We start from the raw sequence: 21,641 nt of genomic DNA, 5'->3' as shown, positions 1-21,641 counted from the left end.
GGAGGAACTCTCCACAGCCCTCCCTTGATGGGGTGGTGTGGGCCTCTGTGCTTGGGTCGCTGAAATCCTTCATGGAAATCCAGCTGTCCCCAGGGCTCCAGGCTGGGAGCTGGGCTGCAAATATACCCAGGAAGGGGGCCTTTTTTTTTTTTTTTTTTTTTTTTTTTTTACAATTTCCATACCTCGTCTGCCTGGAGGGGCCCGTGTGTCCCTCAACACAAAGGAACCATGTGGACCGGTCCAACCCTGGGAGTAGGAATTCCTATCACAGGATGAGGGTGCAAGAGACATCCCCCACTCTTCCTCCAGGGCCCAGAGTCTGGCAGGTAGAGACCCAGGAGAACCAGAGAGTTCATTCTTGTTGCAAGTACGAACTTCCATCCAAGCAGCAGCTTCAAGACACCTGTTTGACTTTCTCTGGTCCCTAGCAGGTTCCAGCAGATTCCAGCAGACTCCAGCAGACCCATGGTGGGGGGCCAGAGGCTGGGGAAGTTCCGTGCTTCCTTGGGAATGGTGCTTTGGGGGCACACCCACCGTGACCTTCTGACTGCCTCCCACACACACACCCCCTACTCACACGTGCCTCCTCCTCCAAGGGCTGCAGCCTCACTGGCAAACACTGGGAAGAGGGGTGTAGACGTCATCTGCTAGGAAATGCCATACTTACCCGGGGTTCCTCTCTTTGTCCTTCTCTTTGTTTCTCAGTACTGCCTAGATTTTCTCAGTTTGTTAAAATAGATCCTTGTAGTAAGAAAGAAACCCAAATGACTGTTACTTTTGCAGGGGAGAGAAAAGAACCGCTAGAGAAGAAAAGAACCACCTAAGGTGAGACTAGCCAGCTCTCCTTCAGGCTTCCAGCCCAGAGCTTCCCCAAACTTAACATGCAAAGGAACAGCCTGGGGATCTTGTTAAAGGTGGATATTCTCCGTAAAGGGCATCGTCTGAGTTTCTGCATTTTTGCCAGCCCTGGTCATGTCCGAGCTAATGGTCCAGGGAGCACACTTTGAGTAGCAAGGCTCTAGAGTCCATCCCAGTGGCTTCCAACCTCAAAAGACCATTGGGGTGACCACTGGAAAAATTTGTTAAAACCCGGATGCTCCAGGGGAGGCTGGCTGGCTCACTTGGTGGAGCATGCAACTCTGGATCTTGTGGTTGTGAGTTTGAGCTCCATGTTGGGTGTAGAGATTACTTAAAAAAAAAAAAAAAATCTGAAAAAAGAAAAAATGCAGGTGCTCCAGCCACACCCCAGACCACTTAAACCAGATTCTCTAGGAGTGGCAGCCAGGCTTCAGCATGTCCTCAAGCCCCCAGGTGATTCTAGACCAGCTCAGCTCACTCCTTTACTTGAGGAGACTGAGGCCCAGAGAGAGGCCAGGGGCTGCCCACGATGACACAGACAATGAGGGAAAAGTTTGGGGCCCGGGCCAGAGAGCTTTCCAGGGCCCACGGGGTTGTCTCCTATCATGGGTCGGGGGTTGGGCAGGAGGCTGGCAGGGACTCAAGGGGCAGGCCAGGTGCCCAGAACTACCCAGATTCTGGGATGCTCTCTAGGCTGGGGGCCAGGCTGTGCCCCCCACATGTATCGAGCCCTCGCGGTTCCCCAGGATTGCGTCAGGCTCCCAACAGCCCTGGGCGTGTCCAGAGCAGATTATCACCCCATTTACAGATGGGGAGATGAGGTTCAGAGAGGCCAGACCCCTTGTCCCAGGGCACAGCCATCTGTCATATGAGGCCTCCTGCATTGTGAAAACTCCAATATTTCCCTCACTGATTGTAAGACACAGGTGCCTCCTTCCCGTTTTAAAGTTTCTAAAATTGGGTTGTGTCTGACGATGTCAAAGAAACCTTCACCACCAAGCCAGGCACTACAGTGATGTGACTGTTACTGGCAGTGCCCGTGGACAGGAGGTGTCCACTCACCTGAGTGTTATTAAATTGGTAGCATTACACTGGCGGCATTTCATCTTCATCTGGATCCCCGGGTGGTGCTTTAAGTATCCTTGGAAAGATCATGAGTCTCCTGGTGAAGGCCACCTTCCTGCTCTTGGCTTCCCTGACTTCCTAGGACAGCCCTCTGTCCCGTGTTCCCCTCCCAGCAGCCCTCATCTACCCAGCTGGCACATTCACTTACCCTGCCCCAGCAACTAACTCCTTCCTTCCAGAACTTTCCCTTTAGACCACAGGTCCTATGGTCCAGAAAGCCTGTCCTTTTCATCTATGTGTCCTCAGGGTCCAGTATAAGGCCTGGTATGTAGTAAGTGTTCAATGTAGAGGCAACAAGCTTGAGCAACAGAAAACTGAGTAAGGTACGGGCAATGCAAATGAGCTCATTAAGGGACCCACCTCAAAATAACCAGTTCTTAAGATTACCAAAGAAAGGAAAATTCCATATGTTCCCATACTCCCTCGCTCCATCCTGTAACTGTGGCCCCTCCCCACCACCTCGGCACTGACCGGCTCTATTTTGCTATCCTGCCCCATGCTCTCTCACGGTGTATTTGATAAACTTCTATCTCCATTGTTCTGCCTTGGGTGAATTCTTTCACCGCCCTGGCCACCAGCCCCCATCCGATTGGGACACCCCACCTTTGGTGGCTCCCCTATCCGATCGGAGCACCCCACACTTACTACAAGTTTGTGGAAGGAGAGAGGGAGGGGTCCCAGCCCAGGGTCCTTTGGGGAGCCTCCCTCCCACTCTGGGGCAGAGGTTGCTGCTCCCTCCACGGCTCTCCCTGTGAGCACCCACTGAAACACCTCCACACTGTGGTCTGACTGCTGTGTCCTTCCCAAATTTGTATGTTGAAATCTTACCTATCAAGATGATGGTATGAGGAGGTGAGGCCTGTGGGAGGTGCTTAGGTCAAAAGGGTTCTGGGATTAGTGCCCTTATAAAAGAGACTCCCAGAGGGGGAGACGGAGAGAGAGAAAGGGGGGGTAGATGTCACTCTGCCCACACCCACACCTTGCTTGGCCTGCCCTCCAGCAGTCTGGGAAATGGATCCCTCCTCCCACCTTATCCCCCACCACCGCTCCCCACCCCCGCCAACTAACTTGCCTTCCTTCTATAGGGCTTTCCTCTCTGAGTAGCAAAGCATGGTTGCAAGAAGCCAACTTTGGGGTCAGCCCTAGGGACAGGGTCGGTTCACCAACATTTATTCAGTACCTTCTGTATGCTGGGCATGGTGTGACCTGGGACAAGTCCCTGAATGCCTCTGAGCCTCAGTTTACCAATCTGAACCTGGAGATAACACTAGTAACCCCCTAGGATTTCCCCGTGCATGTGAAACACCCAGCATGAGCCAGGCTGTCAGCAAGTGTCGGTTTCCTGGGCTCTTCTTTCCGTGCCTGAGGTCTTTGTTCAGGTGCAGAAAGGACAACTGAGGGAAGGTGGGACCTGCATTCCTCACTGGAGAAACTGAGGCCCAGGGAGGACAAACTTACCCAGCGGAATGCCCCGAGTGTGCCCAGCCTTCCCATTGCCTGGCTCTGGGCCCTGACCCCGGAACTGGCACCGACAGACTGAGTGGATTTCCCCCCAACCCTGTTGTTCGGAATCCTTTGACCCCAGCAAAGGGCCGTGGAGCACATGCGCTTTCAGCTTTATTTGTTTCCATGCTGAGCAATACAGAGGCGCCAACTAGAGAGTGTGGTGCGGGCGGGGGTGCGCGGTTCTTGCTGGGACAGGGGGAGGAGCTATGTCTGCATCCAGAGCTGGGGGACTGCTGTGTTCATGCAGCCAGCAGCTGGACCCACGACGGAGCTGGGGCAGCAGGGGGTTAGGCCTGGGGGGGGGGGCCAGGCTGCCTGTGGGTGGAGGCGACAGGGGAGTCAGGGGACCCTCCCTCCAGTCCGATCTCCGCAGGGTGCAGGCCTTGTGCTCCTCTCTGCCCCAGGAGTCAGTCTCCTGAGGCCTCTGCTCCTTCTGCAACCCTCAGAGGCCTCTGAGCTACGTCCTTGGTACAACTAGAGTATTCCCACGTTGTCCTTGCCTGAATGGAAGGAATTCCCAGCTGTCCTGTGGCTGTCTGCTGCTGGCTCCTCTCTTTCTCGACTGTTCTGGGCTTTGAGTGTGAACAAGTGTGTGTCTGTGTGGGTGTGACTGCAGGGGCCAGGGCAGGTCTGGGTGTGTCACAGTGTGCAAGATAGAGCCCCACTTCGGCCATCGTTCTCCCCCACAAGACCATGCCTAAACCGGCTGACTGGTTATTCTCTTTCCCCCTGGGGTGCTGAAGCTGGGACCCCTGGGGCCTGCCAGGAGACCATGGCCTCATGAACCACCAGTTCCATAGACTTTGTGATTCACCCCCTGGCCTGACCTGACTTCACAAGTGACACGAATGCTCTGGGCTCCCTCCCTCCCTCCCCCAAAACACAGAGGCATCTCTATTTTGGCCTCAAAGGTCCTATAAAGCAAACCCAACCCCTCCTTTAGGATCTGGAGAGGTTGGAGTTTGCTCCCCAGGTGGGGAACTAATGCAGAAACGGGGGCCCCAGAGGGATCCACCCAGTGCCCCTGGGCCCTACACCCCTCCCCTGACACAAAGCCCCTCCCAGAAGGCTCAGAGCTGCACTGGGGACCCTTCTAGTAGACAGAGCTAACAGGCTCCTTCCTAGGAGTCTGAGAAGCGTCAGAGAGACAGGAAAGGGCCCTGAGAGGAGGCATGAGGGCCCTGAATGGGTGCAGGGGAATCATTCTTTGCCAGCCTGGGGCTAGTCTGGCTGTGGCTGGGAACATGCCCTCTTATCAAAGGCAGTAGCCATAGCTGCTAGACAGGGCATCCCAGGGTGGGAAATCCTGGAACATCCCTCTCTGAGGGTCTGGGAAGAGAAGCGAGCCAGGGAGGTGGGCACAGGAGAGGCCCCTGTGGATAGAGCCCGTGCCAGGCAGAGGTCTGGGGAGAATCCCAGGCCAGAAATCAGGTAGGAGTTCAAGGGACCCTGCTCGGTCCTTTCAGGTGTCTCATTAGGTCCTGAGACAGAAGCCATGGCATCACCTCTGCCTCGAGGCATGTGAGTGTGTTCCCAAGCCCAGGGCCTCCCTCTCTCCCAAAGACTGGCCTCTTCGCCCAGCTCTTCTCTCTGTCCTAGAACTCTCTAGACCCAATCAACAATAAACCTTCATAAAAAACCCTCTGGCCCATTCCCCTGCAAACAGGACTAACACTGCTAACAGCCTGGGAGCCTGTGGGAAGCCCTCAGCACAGAGGTGGCCCCAAAATCTCCAGGGAAAGCCTTTGCTGTTTTGTGGATGGCCAGGGGCACAGGAGAAGGCACAGAGCCGCCGGTGCTGCCGGGCTGGGAGCCAGAGCCCAGGCCCCACCTGGGGCCCCAAGTTTGTACCCTAGACCATCAGAGAGGGTATGGCAGGCAGGAGGCAAGCTCCGGTCCAGGCTTCTCCCCACTGGCTGAGCTGGGCTGGGGTCAGGCCCCAGGCCACTTGGTTGGTGCCCTAGGCGACAGCACAGGGAGGGAGGAAGCAAGAGGCAGACTGGGTCATCCTGGGAGACGTGTTGAGACCAGAGTTCTTAGCAGAGATGCTCCTGAGGCTGAAAAGTTAGAGAAGAGGTCTGTGGGTCATGCGGTTCCTGCTCCTGTCTTCACCAACATCCACCCAATTATGGATGTGGCGGTCACCTCTCTCCAGGCAGCTGCACATCTTGTGTGCCCAACCGGTCCCAGGGCCTATGCTGAGCGGCACCTGGGCCCCTGGGCTCAGGGCACTGGCTGGGATCACAGCAAGCATGTGGCACAGGCATGCAAGTGGTCTTTTTTACACCCCCCCCCCCAAAAAAATACAAAAGAGAAAGTCCCACGTCTCGGCTCTCGGTCATCAGACGTGCAGGGAATGCGCTTCTTCTCTCCCAACCACAGTCCATCTCATTTGTGGGACTGGCTTCTCCTCCAACACGCAGAATATGCTGCTTGCTAGATCCCAGGAAACGGTGGGGCCGAGAAACAAGCCAGAACACTGAGGGCAAATACCAGGCTGTGTCCATGAGACTAAACCTCATTATTCGTCAGTTTCACAGGAAATTTAATTTCCTTTCTTCTTCTTGCTTTTCACATCTGATGTGGGCTGACAGTGGGGAGACTTAGGGGCTTGACTCCAAGTCCGTGCTTCGGGAGCTCAGGGAAGAGTGGGCGCTTGGCAGCCGTGGTCCTGCCCTCCTGCGGTGGTGGGGGTGTGTGGAGGCCTCTAGCCGGCGGGGGCCGTCCCTGCCAGCACAGCACCCTGGTTAGTTCTATTTCTTCTGAACTGTAAAGGAGAGAACAGTTGAGGCAAAACAGAGCTCAGAACAAGTCTTCAAGTCCTCGTTTTGAGGTTTGGGGTGTTTGTTTCCTAGTGGGAGATGGTAATAGGGTCATCTGGTTCACAGTGGCTTGGGACCCCCAAACATAGAACCATCTGTGCCTGAAGTTTTTAAATAATTCCCTTTGCCAACTTGAGTTCGGTAGTTCTCATTTGCCATCAAAAAAGTCATGGCTATGGGGCACCTGGGCGGCTCAGTGGGTTAAGTGTCCAACTTCAGCTCAAGTATGATCTCACGGTTCGTGAGTTCGAGCCCCGCATCAGGCTCTGTGCTGACAGCTCAGAGCCTGGAGCCTGCTTCAGATCCTGTGTCTCCATCTCTCTCTCTGTCCCTCCCCTGCTTGAGCTGTCTCTCTCTCTCTCAAAAATAAAGATTAAAAATAATAATAAAAAAAAAAGTCACGGCTAACATGACGAGCAGGACAGAGGAGAGTGAGGCACACAGGGTGATACGGAGGCTAATGCCCTGGCCAGAGGTCCCTGTCTTCCATATACCTGCATGTGCGTCAGCCCCAGAGAGAGAGCGGAATGTGCTTCATCTCAGATACTTAGTCAGTGGAGGATGTGGGCTTTGAACCCAGGCAGGCTGATTACCAACCTGAACTCTTCCCTCTCCAAAGAAGTGGCCAAGGTTGCCCATGACCCCACTGCTGTATCCCAGGCTTTCTGCCCCAAGTTAAATATTCATGTTCTGGACCAGTGCCTCCTTTAATGACTGGGCTAGAAATCTTATTGAAATGCAGGTTCTGATTCAGTGGGTCTGGGATGGGGCCTGAGACTCTGCATTTCTGACACATTCCCAGTGTCAGCAGCCACTGCCGCTGTCCACATAGCGCATCTAGAGTAGCAAGATGTTTAGGGGAAAAGTTTAGACTGACCACTGCAAATGGCAGAGATGCTTGGGGGCTTCCCGAGGCCAGCGTGTGAAGGGAGGCGAGTGGACCGCACTGACCCGCGTGGCCCAGAAACTCAAAGCTGCACCAGCCTTTTGAGCAGCTGAGAGTCACCTTTGAAAATGGTGCCCCTGTTTGGATAAGCTCCCTGGGCCACCTCTGGGGGCTCACAAAAGTGTTACTGCCAGACTTCCACCACATGCGTAGTTTACTTCTCGTATGTGCTGGCCGCCCCAGCAGGAATGCTCGCAGGGCAGGCCCAGCATTCACCAAGCAGCATTGCATCCATGATCTTGGGTGACAATCGCAGGCTCAACCAGGCACCACACTGGCCCAGGACCCGGGACCCTCGGAACCGAGACTGAAGCCTGCCACCTCTGGTTCCCAGACCTGTGCTCTTTCCACCCCCTTTCCTAATGATCCAGGCATAAGGGAGGTTGGAAGCCAGTCCCACTCTGCTGGGCACTCCCAGGGACGGGGTCGCTTCTCTGAGAGGATTGGCCTGTGGCCCTTATATGCTCTTACTCCATTCCCACCGCCCCCTCCCCTGGGAGCTGGGCTGCGCCTTTCCGTGGTCCGCACCCCGAGCAAGCTGGCTCCCTCAGCTCCGTGTGGCTGAGCCTCACCTGCGAAATTGACGGTCACGGCCACAATGATGATGATGATTCCCATGATGATGAAGGTGATGCTGAGCAGCCGGGCCAGGCGGCCCAGCCTCCGGGCCCCGTCCAGGTCCCCCTGTTGCACACTACTTCGAGACTGCAGAGAGAGGGTGGCAGAGACCTCAGGAAGGCTCTTCCCAGCAGCCCTATTGGGGGGGGGGGCCCTTGCCTGGGCCTCCAGAGCCCACCCAGCCCCCACCTCAGCCCACACTCCAGCACCCACCTCAGGGGCAGGAAGCAGGCTTCTCTGGTAGAACTGGCCTGGACCCAAGTGGCTCAGTTCTCTTGTGGGAACCCCCAACTGAGCTTGCCCCTCACTGGACGCAGAACCAAGCAATGCGGGGCACTTCCTCTCAGGACAGTGATGGGGCAGTGTGGCCATGGCAGGTGTTCTGGTGAAGACGGAGGGCCTGGGAGGGTGGACCAGGTCCAGGCCATGCTGGGCTGGCAGGAGCAGACACGCCAGGCCCCTCTGGACCCCTGCCCAAGGCTCACTGCTATGACCACACTAAGCCCCGGTGGCTTTTTAAAAAAATGTTTTTTAATGCTTATTTATTTTTGAGAGAGAGACAGAGAGAGAGAGAGTTGGGGGGGGAGGGGCGGAGAGAGGGAGACACAAAATCTGAAGCAGGTTCCAGGCTCTGAGCTGTCAGCATGGAGCCGGGTGTGGGGCTTCAAACCACGAACTGTGAGATCATGACCTGAGCCAAAGTTGGACGCTTAACCGACTGAGCCACCCAGCGTCCCTCCTGTGGCTTTTTCTGTGGCCCAAGGTGCCTGCCTCCTCTCCTCTGTGACCCCTTCTTCCACAGCAGGAAAAAAGTATCTTCGATCCTTCCTCCTCCTATTTTCACCCAGGAACCACATCTTAGTTCAACCAAGCTGACTTGCCGAATCACACCAGAAAGGCAGGTATCTTGGGTTTGAACTGAAAGGCTGGGGCTTGGCGAGAGCCACGCCTGGCTTCACCAGGCCCATTTGATACTTCTTTCTCAGTGAGCTCGGTTTTTCTCAGCCTTATTTAATTCGGTGAAACCAGGTGGGTGAGTGTGGGGATGGCCAGAAAGGATCCTGGGAGCTCCTGGGAGTGGCTCAGGAGAAGGTGTGTCCCACCCTCCCCCACCCCCACCCCTCACCCTCACCCTCACCCATAATGCTTCAGGTGTCAACCTGCTGGCCAGGGCTGACCTGTGACCTCCAGATTCCTCCAGCTCTAGAGCTCCCTGATGCTCCCTGGCCTTCCAGAACAGGCACAGGCAGGAGTCCACTAAAGGTGTGACTGCTTTCAAGGTCTTAGGCCACTTATTTGGTTATTTTATTTTCGGATTATTTGAGGCTCCTGAGTTCAGCGCAGAAATGTAGTCAAGTCCCTTGATGATGGCGGTGGTGATGATGATGGTGTCTTGAGCCCTTACTTTGTGCGGGGACTTGCTAAGGACTGTACCTGGAAGATCTCCCTTAGGCTCAGAACCATCCCATGAGGCTGGCAGTGTTGGCCACTTTTAAAGGACCTGGAGTTCAGGGGGCGCCTGGGTGGCTCAGCTGGTTAAACGTCTGACTCTTGATTTCGGCTCAGGTCATGATCTCATGGTTTGTGAGATCAAGCCCTGGGTCCGGCTATGTGCTCACAACTTGGAGCTTTGCTTGAGATTCTCTCTCTCTGTGCCCCTGCCCCACTCATGCTCTCTCTCTCTCTCAAGATAAATAAATAAACATATAAACATTAAAAAAAAAAACTTGTAAAGAAGCTGCAGTTCAGGGAAGAGGGTGCCCCCCTTCCCCAGGTGCTGTTTCTCCTCTCAGAAACCTAACCAACCCTCCACCCCACCTCACGGCTCCCTGTCCAAGCTCCTTCCAGGACAGTGCCACCTGCCTGGTGCAGTGTTTGACCTCAGACTCTCTTTGCCCTGGATCTGCTCCTGGCCTTGTGCTCCTCTGTCCACTTGCCCGATTATTGGCCACAGCCCAGAGTCCTCCCACTCGGTCACAACACCTGTCTGCTGCCACCCTACCCATCAGTTTCCTCTCCTGGCCAGTTCCCCCACAGTCCTCCCTGGCCCCCTTGCACCTGCCCTGGTTCCAGGTGCCACTTCTCATCCAAGCCAACACAACAGCCTCCTGAAGAGCCTCCCACCCCCGGCCCCGGCTCTGAGCTCTCCTCCTCTCCGTGTCACCCCCATGCCACCATCCCACTCCACACATGTTTATGCCAGGCCCTGTGCGAGGCCCCCGGCATGCGGTCCTAGGGTGGGATCAGAGAGGAGGCGGAGAGACAGGAGCTGACACATGAGTTCAAAGAGATGATGGTGGCTTAGGCGGTGGTCCTGCCCAGCATCTTCCATGGCCCCCCACCACCGTTCATAGAACAAAGTCCAAACCCAGGTCAGCTCTGCACCTTCCTGATTTTATCTTCTACTCTTCCCTGCCACAACGGATGCCTTTGCCGGCACTGACCTCTCCCTGCTTTTGTTCCTGCTCCCGCTCAAACACCACATGTCCACATCCTCTCCACCTGTCGAGGGCTGCCTCGGATACCACCTCCTCCTCCGTGAAGCTTGCTGAGACTGGACTGATAATGATCCCTAACATGATTTGACCATCTACCTTGGACCTGGAACTATGTTAAGTGCTTGCCATCAGGCAGAGCATTAGAGCATCCCCACACTCCTATGAGTGTGTTAGGGAGGGTTATTAGACCATTTTACAAAGGAGGGGCTAGAGCCCAGAGCACCATGCAGGTGTGAGAGAAGGGGAGAAAGGCCAGATCAGGAAGGGCCCAAACTACCGCAGGATGGAATCTGGATTTTGTCTTGTAAGCCTTGGGGAGCCTGCAGTGGGGAGAGACAAATAGAGAGTTTCGTCAAGACAGGAGAGGGAAAAGATCCAGTCAGAGGGAGAGGCTGAAAAGACCAAGGAGTGACAGGTGCCCCCATGTCCCAGGGCGGCAGGGAGAGGTCTGGACTTGCGCAAAGGGATGCCCTACAGCCAGCAGAGGAGAGCACTGCTGTTCTTGGAGACTAGATACACGTGGGTGCGGGCGGCCGCACGCTTTGACCGGTCTGCAGGCGGGTCGGGGCAGAGTCGTGAGGGTTCAGTCTCCGGACACCAGGGCGCTCGGTGACAATAAACGAGTGTGATCCCGTGAGACATTAAAGAACAGATGGGTCTGGCTTGAGGAGGGGGCATGGGCGGGGGCTCGGGTAACAGCCCATCCTGAGGCTCACTTGGACGTGGCAAGGACTTGAGGGAGCAGGTACAGCCTCCCAGCTCCCTGCAAAGGTAGCCAGCCCGGATAGGAGCACAGGCTTTGGAACCAGACCTCCTGGATGCCTGTCCCCATCCTCCACAGCTGTCCCCGCAGCGTGGCTTCTTCTCTATCTCTCCCCGTCCTCAAATACAGTCACGTATGAATTCCTGACCTCTCTAATGTTCCTTAAGTCTGTCCCTACCTCTCCAGCCCTGAGTCCACGGCCCCAGCCCACTCTCACAGTTTGTTTCATCTGGAGACTGCACAGCCTCCTTCCTTCTCACTGGTCTCTCTGCTCCAGACTTGCCCCCCGCCAACCTCTTCTTCCTTTTTCATTTTATTTCATTTAAGAGAGAGAGCGAGAGAAGGGGAGAGGGGGAGAGGGAGAGAGAGAGAATCTCAAGCAGGCTCCCCACTCACCGCAGAGCCTGACATGGGACTCGATCCCATGACCCTGAGATCACGACCTGAGCTAAAATCAAGAGTCAGATGCTCAAGTGACTGAGCCACCGTGGAGCCCCTCCAGCCAACCTCTTTAGAGCCAAGGTGAGGTCTTTAAACCACAAGCCCGGTCACATGGCTCTCCATAAAAGGGACACTTTTTTTTTTTTAATGAAATTTTTCTGTTTCTTTTAAAAATGTTTTTCATTTAAAAACATTTTTTAAAGTAGGCTCCACATCCAACATGGAGCTTGAACTCACAGCTCTGAGGTTAAGAGTCACCTGCTTTACTGACTGAGCCAGCCAGATGCCCCAAAAGGGACACATTTTTATGCCTCGGTGCCTTGGCCTGTACTGTTGTCTCTGCTGGAATAGCTTTCCTCATTACCACATTGCCACCAGCTCCTTCCAACCCTTCAAGAGTCACCTCCAATAAAACTTTCCCTGGGGTCCACAAGCAATTAATCACCTTCTCCTTGGAGCTCCCATAGCATCTCACACCATGCTCTTTGCCTCTCTTCCCATCTTGTGTCATTACTTCTTGTGTCAGTCTCTTTCCCTAGACTGTAAGCTCCTTGAAGGCAGGGACCACAAAGCCTAAATCTTTGTGCCCCTCTTATGTAACCTAGGGACTGGCCCTAGTAGGTATTCAGTAAATGTTTGAGGAAGTGAAGAATAACAGAAGAGAGAAAAAGAATAAGCGGTGTTTTCTAACCAGTGAACCAGTGGAATGCTCAAGTTATAATAGAAGATTCATGAATGAAATATAGGCAATAGGTCCCACAGGAGAGATATCTGTTATCTGGGTTTGGGCCCCACCCACTAAACCAGGCCACCTCCAGCTCTCTGCAAGGCCGGCCCAGGGTACTGAACTAAGGACTTCAACACCAAGGCAACATTGGGAGGAAGAGGGAGAAACATACAGAAAAGCTTTAGGGATTTCCAGGAAGTTGAGCTGTAGAAATTCTGGGGCTACCTGGAATCATTACCAAGGGACTCATTCTCAGCCATAAGCATGGCATGTACTGGGGAGGGGCCCAGGGTTTCAGAGGAGTCCTGCTCCTCACTTGCCAGAGAAATCTTTGTGTGTTCAATAATGATCCAGGACCGTGGAGAGAGGTGCACGTGTGGTTGCTTGGGTTTGAGAGGTGGGGAGGGGAAGCAAGAGGAGAGATGAATTTTTCAGTCACTCTAAACCCAATCCCTCTTCTTTATCCGCAGCACCATCAGCCCATGCATCCCAGTCATGCGTGTTCCTTTTAGCCCGAGAGACAGCGTTGAGGGAGATCACTGGGAATGGCCAGATGGAGTGGGGCAGACCCGACTTCACCTGCTATGTTGTGTCAGACACTTTATGTGTCATACATTGTCCAGTGTAAACCTCAAAAGTATTCTGTAAATCTTCATTTCCTGATCCGTAAAATGGAGGGAATAGCTGCCTCGAAGAGTAGAGCCCTACTTTGAAAAACAGAAGTTCCTCACTGCTAGCTGGCACTCATTTCTGAAGTACCCCCCCACCCAACATTAGCTCCCAAATAAAAAATCCATCCCTAGAGGTGCCCGGGTGGCTCAGTCGGTTGAGCGTCCGATTTTGGCTCAGGTCACGATCTCACGGTTCGTGGGTTCGAGCCCTACGTCAGGCTCTGTGCCGACAGCTCAGAGCCTGGAGCCTGCTTCGGATTCTGTGTCTCCCTCTCTCTCTCTCTGCTCCTCCTCCACTCATGTTCTGTCTCTCTTTCCTTCAAAAATAAATGCACATTAAAAAAAATTTTTTTTTAATCCATCCCTTGACTCCAGAGATGGAAGAAGACCCTTTCTTACTTTCCACGAGTGAATTACCGGCTGCATATACCACACCCCACTTAGTGCCTTATCTTCCCCTTATACAAAATGGCTCAGGTTGACGGAACAGAGCCATAACTGCAGTAATGGTTGTAATGACTGCAAATTAATAGATCATTTGTGATTGCAATGGCAGTGGAAATGGTGAGGGAAAAGATGAACTCAGGTTAATAGATCGGTGAGGAAATACATCGAAAAAAGTTGGAGAGAGCCGGTAGGGGGTGGGGAGGGAAGAAGATAGGACAGGGAGAGTGCTGGGGAGAGCTGCCAGCGGAGGAAACCAGCCAGAAGCAGGCGGCAACAAAAATTATCAGGAAAGAGTTTCCTCCACCAGTGAGGCTCAGGCCAAGCCCCTGGGAGATCTGAGGGGACTTGACAAATTGTGATCAGCTGAGCACTGATCAGCTATTGGTCCTTCCAAGGAGATCAAACAAATCCAGGCGGGTCAAAGCCACGGGATGTGCTTCATGCCCCCTTCGCACCCCTCTCTCTGCAACAGAGCAGTTGTTTCTGGAACACCCTAACTACAGGGTTAACTTCAGTTGCTGGAGAGTGGGGAAGCATCGGTGGGGGAAGGTTCTGGGGGAGGAGTCAGGAACGCAGCAGCTGTCAAGGTGGGTGGGGGATGGGGGTCCCGGAGAACCGGAGAACCCATAGTATGCTGTATGTTAACTAACTTGGATTTAAATAAATAAGGAGTACGTCAATATTTTAAGCCATATGTCTGAGTCCTGGCTGATCTTCAGAGCTGGTTGGGGCTCAGCACTCTTGCCGAGTGAATGGATGAATGCGTACATGAATGAAAGGGAGCCTGCAACACATCAGTTAAATAATCAGGTCATCCAAAATGCCTGAGAAAGGAAGCCTGGAGCCACTCTGGACCTCTTTAGCGCTCCCGCATGTCCACATGTCGTAAGGGAATCCACCGAGAAGGGGCTGCTCAGAGGTCTCCACGACAACCACAGACAGGGCTGCCCCTCCCCAGCTGGTGTCAGGACAGCTGAGACCCACCCCATTTTCCCCCAAACTGGTTAAAGTCGGAATTGCCTGTCCACTGGGGATTTGCCCTTTCCTCTGACATTACCAAGTTTCACTTAGTATTAATAAAAACAGCAACCACTGCCATTTATGGAGCATTGACTATGTGCCAGGCTCTGGGCTAGGTGTTTTCACACATATTAACCCAGTTAATCCTTCCGGCAGCTTTACGGGGTAGACAGTTTCATCACGCCTATTTTATAGATGAGGGAACTGAGGCAGTGGAGTGATTTGGACATGATCACGTGGCTTAGGAGGCATGGAGCTGGTTGGTACATGAGGCATGTACACCCGGGCCTATCTTTTTTTTTTTTTTTTTTTAATTTTTTTTTCAACGTTTTTATTTATTTTTGGGACAGACAGAGACAGAGCATGAACGGGGGAGGGGCAGAGAGAGAGGGAGACACAGAATCGGAAACAGGCTCCAGGCTCCGAGCCATCAGCCCAGAGCCTGACGCGGGGCTCGAACTCACAGACCGTGAGATCGTGACCTGGCTGAAGTCGGACGCTTAACCGACTGCGCCACCCAGGCGCCCCACACCCGGGCCTATCTGATGCTGGTTTAAGCACCATTGTCAACTGAAGGACCACCGCCTGGGGTCCGGCACCCCTTGCTGACAGGAGACCTTGCTGGCACTGACGAAGAACATGGCCATTTCTCAGCCTGACTCAGAAGTCAAGTGGATGAAGCTAGCCCTGCCCTGGCCACCTCAGGAGGCTCACGGGAGCCTGCGGTGCTGACCAGGGCTGGGTCTGCATACCTGTGATCCCAGCCCCTCGGGTTGAGCCCCTGTCACAGCGAGCCCCTGTCAAAGCCACAGTGGGAAGGACACTGCTGGTCCATGAGTCTTCCACTGATGGAGTCAGTAGGGGTGCAGAAGGACGGGGGTGGGGGTAGGGGGAGGAGGGTGGAGAGACAGAGGGAAGGAAGTGGATTCTTCCCTCCCTGCACAAATGTCTCAAACATGTGGCTTTCCTGGGAGGGACACACCATCCTTGTCCCCAAAGGTAGCTGCAGGCAGGGTGGGGTCGTGGCGAGAACACTAGATTCAGCACCCAGTTGTGCCACCGTGGGCAAGGCTCTGTTCAAGTGTCTCTGTTTGCCTCGTGTGTTAAGTGAGAACAATCAACGTGACTCGGCGAGCCTCATAGTAGGGCGTGCTCTGCAGACAGTAGGCTGTAGAGAGGCTGTCAGGGCTGTGGGGCTCTGCCCTGGGGTCAAGGGCTTTACCTGGTAGCCAGAGTTCTGGTGTCTGTCTCCAGGACCTAGAGACGTCAGCACAGGAGACGTACTAGCTGCCCACACCCTCTGTCCCTCCTTCACCCCTGCTGCTTGGGTGGGGCCGAGTCTCGGCACTCCCTCCTGTGACCCAGCCTGGCTCCCAGAGAGGGGAGACAACTGTGGGCACCCCCTGATAACTTCCCCCGCCAAGCAAGTTAGTGTAGTGGCTAGAACCCCAGCTCTGGCTCCGGGCATCCCGCTGGTCCTAGGTTCCCCAGTGACCAGCAGGTTCTTTCACACCTGCGCTTCAGTTTTCTCCACTGTAAAAGGAGCATAATACCAATACCAATGGGTTATAGAGGCCAGGTTCAATGAGATAATATATGTGAAGAATTTGAACCTGTGTCTAACATTTAGTAAGTGATATTATCCCCTAACACTGGGCTCCCTCGGGCTCCTTCCTGCTGGCTTCTCACAGTTCTCTTTGGAAATTCATTTCCACAGCTATACACCCCATCTGGCCACCCCCCCACACGCCCCTCCTCTGCAATCTCAGCCCCTGCTATCTCTCTCTCACAGCACCTGCCCTTAACTTCTTTGAGCCTCAGCCTGTGACCCCTCCCTCTCCTCCATGGTCACCACCATCTTTCCAGCCTCACTGCCTCCCAATCCAGCCTGATCCTTCAGAGTATCACCTCCGCCACCCTTCCCGGCGTCTTCTGTGCCCCCTGGTCTTGCTCTCATGGCAGCTTTGCCATCCCCAGCCCTGGGTGGGCCCGGTGTCCCATCTATGACTCTGTACCTATAGCCGGAGAAAAGACACATGACCACACAAGCTGATGACAGTTGAGACCCATGGTCTCCAGCCTCAGCAGAGCCCTCAGGCCATTGACCTCTCTGTCCCTTGTCACCTCTCCCCTCCCCTGCCACCAGGCCCTTCTTTCTCAGCAAATGGCCTTGCCCTCCACATCCCTGGTGGCAAGGAGCCCATGTAGCATGAGCCAGCTCCTTTTCCTTTGAGGATTTCTGTCTGCTTCTGCCCTCATGGCCTTTCCTACAGGCTCCCGGGGACAGGGTCCTTCTGGATCCCAATCTGCACTCTTCACGGACCTCGTCAGTCACCTCTCTCTTTTCTGCCCAGCCTCTCCATCACCAGGGTCACCAGGGGTCTATATATGGCCAAACCAGTGGACATCCCCATCCTAATTTGACCTGATCTCCCTACTGAGTTTGACCATCCCTCCTCCTTCAAACTCACTCCTCCCAGGGCATCTGCCCCTCTCTTCTAGCTTGCCTCCCACCTCCTGAAGTCTTCTTTCCAAAACTCTTTCCTGTCCACTCCCTCCACCCACCCCTTAAATGCTGCAGTCCCCAGAGCTCTCTCCAAGACAGCTGCCTTAGTTTTGAGTGGAGACCCAGGACTGGGAGGTGAGTGCAGCTGATCTCTCCTCAACAATCCTCTCATCGGTGCGTTCCTTTCTAAGCCACTGCTTGGCCTGTGCCTTCATCACATCACTGCCTAGACTATCTCAAGAGCCTCCTATGGAGTCTCCTGGCTCCCAGTCTTGCCTGCTCTAGGTCATTTCCCACAGTGCACTTGGATGTTTGTTTCAAAATGTGAACAGACCGCGGCACCTGGGTGACTCTGTCAGTTAAGCTTCCAACTCTTGATTTCGGCTCAGGTCATGATCTCATAGTGGTGAGATTGAGCCCCGAGTTGGGTTGTGTGCTGGGCATGGAGTCTCTTAAGATTCTCTCTCTCTCCCTTTGCCCCCCCCCCCATGCTCACTCTCTCTCTCTGTTAAAAAAAAAAAGGTAAAATATGAATAGACCACATCATGCCTCTGCTTAAAATTTTTCAGGGGCTCCTCAGAACCACCAGGATAAACTTAATTTCCTAGAGCAGGGTCCCTGCCCCCCTCCCTCCATCACCATACTCTTGCATCCTTGGGCCACATGCCAAATAGACCAGCTTATCCATCTTCCCAAATGCCTAGCATGCACCTCATTCGTAGAAGAGGCATATTCATTCATGGGGGACCCAGTCATTCTGTACCACTTAGTTCCCTCCAAATAAGCAACTTGCCAGTCAAGCATATGGTTGACTGAATGAATGAATGAATACATTGTCCGTGTTAACAATTTTTAGAAGGTTTCCAGAAACCCTCTCTGCCCCTTGCCATGGCCCTGGTCCAGGCCTCTTCTCCGCTCACCTGTGCCTCTGCAAAGCTTCCCTCTCCCAACTGCTCGGCTCAGAGGGGCCTCTCTGGTCCCTCCTCTCATCCTGCACCAAACTGGAAATCCAACCACACCCCACTCTGGCTCCAAATCCTATGATATATATGCAGCAATGTGGGGGAAGCTCAAAACCAGTCCCAAATGACCACATGCTGTGTGATTCCTTTGATAGGAAATGTCCAGAAATGGCAGATCCGTAGAGAGAGATTGAAAGGCTAGTGGTTCATTAGATCTGGGGGAGGGAGCACGGGAGAGATGGAGTGATAAAACAGGCTTGGGGGGTTGGAGGTGAGGAAAATGTGCAGTAGATACGGCTGTACTCATCTGTGAATACACTAAAGGTCTTTGAGTTGTACACATTGAACAGGTGAATTGCATGATATGTGTATTATATTTTAAAGCTTTAAAAAAATTAAAAAAAAAAAAAGAAACAAATATCCCGTGATGGCTTCCCATCCCTGGCCAGGGAGACCCTCAGCTGCCACTTAATCACTGCTACGGCGTCATAGCACTTACTGTGGTTCTTAAGCACATTGTGTGGCTGATCTCACGTCACCCTCACACAGCTTTCTAATGTAGGTGTTACGCAGCACCCATTTTGCAGATGGGAACACCGAGAAGAGAGATTCGAGGGACTTGCCCGAGGCCACACAGAATCTTGCTGTTTTGTCTAGCACGAGTACTTCTTGCAATGTGTGATAGGAACTGTTTACAAGTTTCTCCCCACCGGACCGGAGGCTCCTGGGAATTGGTGATTGTGTCTGGTATTACCTGCCCCTGGCCCAGTGACCTTCAGAACTGGCTCAGGAACCTGAGAAGGACGTAGAAATGTATTGGGGGTGGGTGCAGTGGTCTCACAGTCTTGGACCCAGGTTTCCTCTGATAAAGGCAGCGTCTATCCAGCCTGCACCCCGCCACCCCCACAAGGAGATGGATTCTAGCAACTGTTTTCTCCTGGGCCCTTGTGTGGTTTCCCTCCCAGAAGCCTGTCTCCCCTCCCGGGGCTTCTCCCTGTAACCAAGAGGTTGGCCCTGCCCAGAGCCCCCAGCTGCACCCCTGAGGCCTGGTTCTGCCTCCCAGCTGCCCCCAAATGCAGCAGGCAGGACAGGAAGCTCCTCAGAGGCCCCACCCTGGGCCCTGCTCAGCCCTGGCTCTTGTGCCCATGCCAAGTCTCGGACTCAGGAATGCTACCAGTGTCCCCTGACGTACTGGCGGGTGGTGCTAGATTTGACAGGGGATCAGGGAAGGCATCCCCGACTGGACACTGGGCCTTAGTGAAGTCAAGAGGTGTTTGGAGAATAGGGGCCTTCTCAGGAGACAGCCCAGGGGCGGCAGAAGTGACCACAACTCCTGAGGGGACTCAGTGATAGGTGACTCAGCAGTGGAGGCGCTCCAGAGGGAAGCAGACAGTGTCTCCACACAGAGTCTCCAGCCCTGACCAGCCTGGAGCTGGTACTTTACCCTCCCCGCTTTCATTCTTTTTTTTTTTTTTTTTTCCATTCCACAAGTCTCTCTCTCACCCCCTTCTCTCCGTCCCGTCCCTCCCTCCTTCCTCTTCCAGAACCTCAAAAGTCACTTGCCAACATGTACTGACATTTTCTATGGATCTTCTGTCAGTGGTTCTAGCCAAATGGCTTGGTTTGGGGACAACCTATGACAATTTACTCAAAACCTTATGGGACAAGTATGTGAGAAGCAATGACTAGCCCACACGCTCCTCCTTGGCAAGGCCAGCCATGCCCTCTGACGCTCACATTTTTCACACATTTTCCCCTACCTTGAAGACAGATGCTGAAATCAGTGTAGCCACGAAGCCCAGAGGGCCCCCAGCAAAAACACCGCCCCCCAGAGGAGCAGCCTCGGGGGATCCAGGCCCCAGGGCCCTCAGTGCATGGTAGAGAAGCCACAGCTCTTGGAAACCAGAGCTGGCAAAGGCTGTTAGAATACCCAGGTGACCTGGGATGGGGGGTGGGGGCAGCTGGCTCCCCTTCTGAGAACTGGGGGTCCTGAGAACCCACGCTGGCCACAACGTCTGCTGATACACAGTCTCACTCAGGATGACTCCTCGGGACACCCCCTGCAAAAGGCAAGCCGCCCCCACCCCAACTTGGCCGTCTTTCTGCTGTGTAGAATTTAGCTCCAGGCGGCTCCCTGGGGTCCCCTCCCCAGCAGGGATGCGTGCAAGGTCGATCTGTGATGCCGAACAGGAACAGCGGAGATGAGGGAGGACAGCCAACAGAAGGTCTCCTGTCCCCGGCCCCCTCTCTAACGGGGGGGGTGGGTAGCAAGCAGGCCAGGTGAGAAGGGGAGTCTTCTCCCGAGCCCCCAGCCCCCCTACTTTGCACCCAGACAGAGTGTCTGGTGCCTCCCAGAGGACCATGCCTGCTGAGCCCTGGCCTTGCCCTGGCCTTGCCCCTGCCCTGAAACCCAGCAACACTTACCATGATAGAAAAGATGAGGGGGATGAGGTTGAGGGGCCAGACGGGGCAGAAGCAGGAGGTGATGGCAAGGATGAGGTAATCTCTGGGGACTTCTTGGTCCTGGGCAGAGGAGGCGGTGACAACGGAGGATGCCCGCCTAGAGCTGGCTCGAGAGGGTGACCAGGGGAGTGTGGCTTCCTGGTGCCCCTCGGACACCACCTTGAAGGGCAGGCCATGGCCATTCTGCTCCAGGTCCAAGGCCCCCGAGAGGGACTTGGACAGCTTCAGTGGCTTGTCGTGCTTGCCTTCCACCTTAGTGAGGAGCTTCTCCATCTCCGGCAGGTCTGTGGGCGAGGCAGTGCCTGGCTCCCGGGCTGGGGGAAACTGAGGCTGCACAGGATTGGCCATGTCGGCTCGGGCCTTGGGTTGCTCCAGCTCCAGACTGAGACGATCAGTTCCAGGGGGACCTCAGCACACCATTCCTCAGCCCAGACTGGGGGCCCAGGGGCAGAAAGGTCACCCACGGGAGCAAGGGCCAGCGGGAGCCTGGCAGGGGGAGGGGGTTGACTTCTCTGGGCCAGCCAGAGTTCAGAGGCTGAGGCCTGCCTGATGCCCCCCGCGAAGCTTCGGAAAGCTGGAGCCTTCAGCCCCGTTCAAGTTTGAGGCCAACTTTGCCGGTGCTGCTGACAGCACAGATGGGCGGGGAAGTGACAGAAAGCAGCTCCAAGAACAGACAGAAGACACTCCTCTCCCGGGTGAGGCTTAGGCTAAGTCCAGGAGAGAGAGAGAGAGAGAGAGAGAGAGAGAGAGAGTACACCACACAGCCTCCCTCTCTCCCCACCCTCCTCCGAGATGCTTTTCCTTTTCAATTCCCCTCTCCCCTGAGAGCCACCCAGCAGCGTACTGCCCTAGCCCAGCCCAGCCCAGCCCAGCCCAGAGGGACTTGAGTGGGCCTCTGGTTTCTGCTGCAGCCACAGAACCTGCTTCTCTGGGCTGGGGGCTCTGGAAGGGGAAAAAGACAAAGTGACTCACAAAAGGGTATGTCTTCAACCATCCTGGGAAACTGAGCCTCTGCTTCTCTTCTGCTGGAGCAGACTCCATCCACTTCCTCCCGTCTGTGCACTTCCTCTTATCTGCTGGGAAACGCTGGGCCCTGGACCTCTGGCATCCTACCTCGACCCTGACCTCCAACCCCCAGAGGTGCTCAGGTCACAGCCTGGCTCCTGGCTCCTGGCTCCAGGAGGAGAGGGAAGCCTGAGCACCACGGGAGGATCCTGCCCGAATTGGTTTTGAGCACCTCACCAAGGGGTGGGGCGGAGGGGTGTCAA

At 54.6% G+C, this 21,641-nt stretch overlaps 1 protein-coding gene across 1 annotated transcript; it reads right to left on the bottom strand.

Moving 5' to 3' along the window:
- Positions 1-6,060: 6,060 nt before the first annotated feature.
- Positions 6,061-20,935, bottom strand: TRARG1 (trafficking regulator of GLUT4 (SLC2A4) 1). Its single transcript, XM_030296406.1, has 4 exons — positions 20,335-20,935; positions 7,830-7,962; positions 7,416-7,686; positions 6,061-6,256 (listed from the first exon to the last, which is right to left on the bottom strand). Exons 1-4 carry the CDS (start codon positions 20,719-20,721, stop codon positions 6,061-6,063), a joined length of 987 nt encoding a protein of 328 aa, XP_030152266.1. The 5' UTR covers positions 20,722-20,935.
- Positions 20,936-21,641: the final 706 nt, after the last annotated feature.

This window comes from Lynx canadensis, chromosome E1 (assembly GCF_007474595.2).
Source record: "Lynx canadensis isolate LIC74 chromosome E1, mLynCan4.pri.v2, whole genome shotgun sequence".
Taxonomy (NCBI): Eukaryota; Metazoa; Chordata; class Mammalia; order Carnivora; family Felidae; genus Lynx; species Lynx canadensis.
The sequence above is the reverse complement of the archived record's forward strand: the minus strand, read 5'-3'. Positions and strand labels throughout refer to the sequence as shown.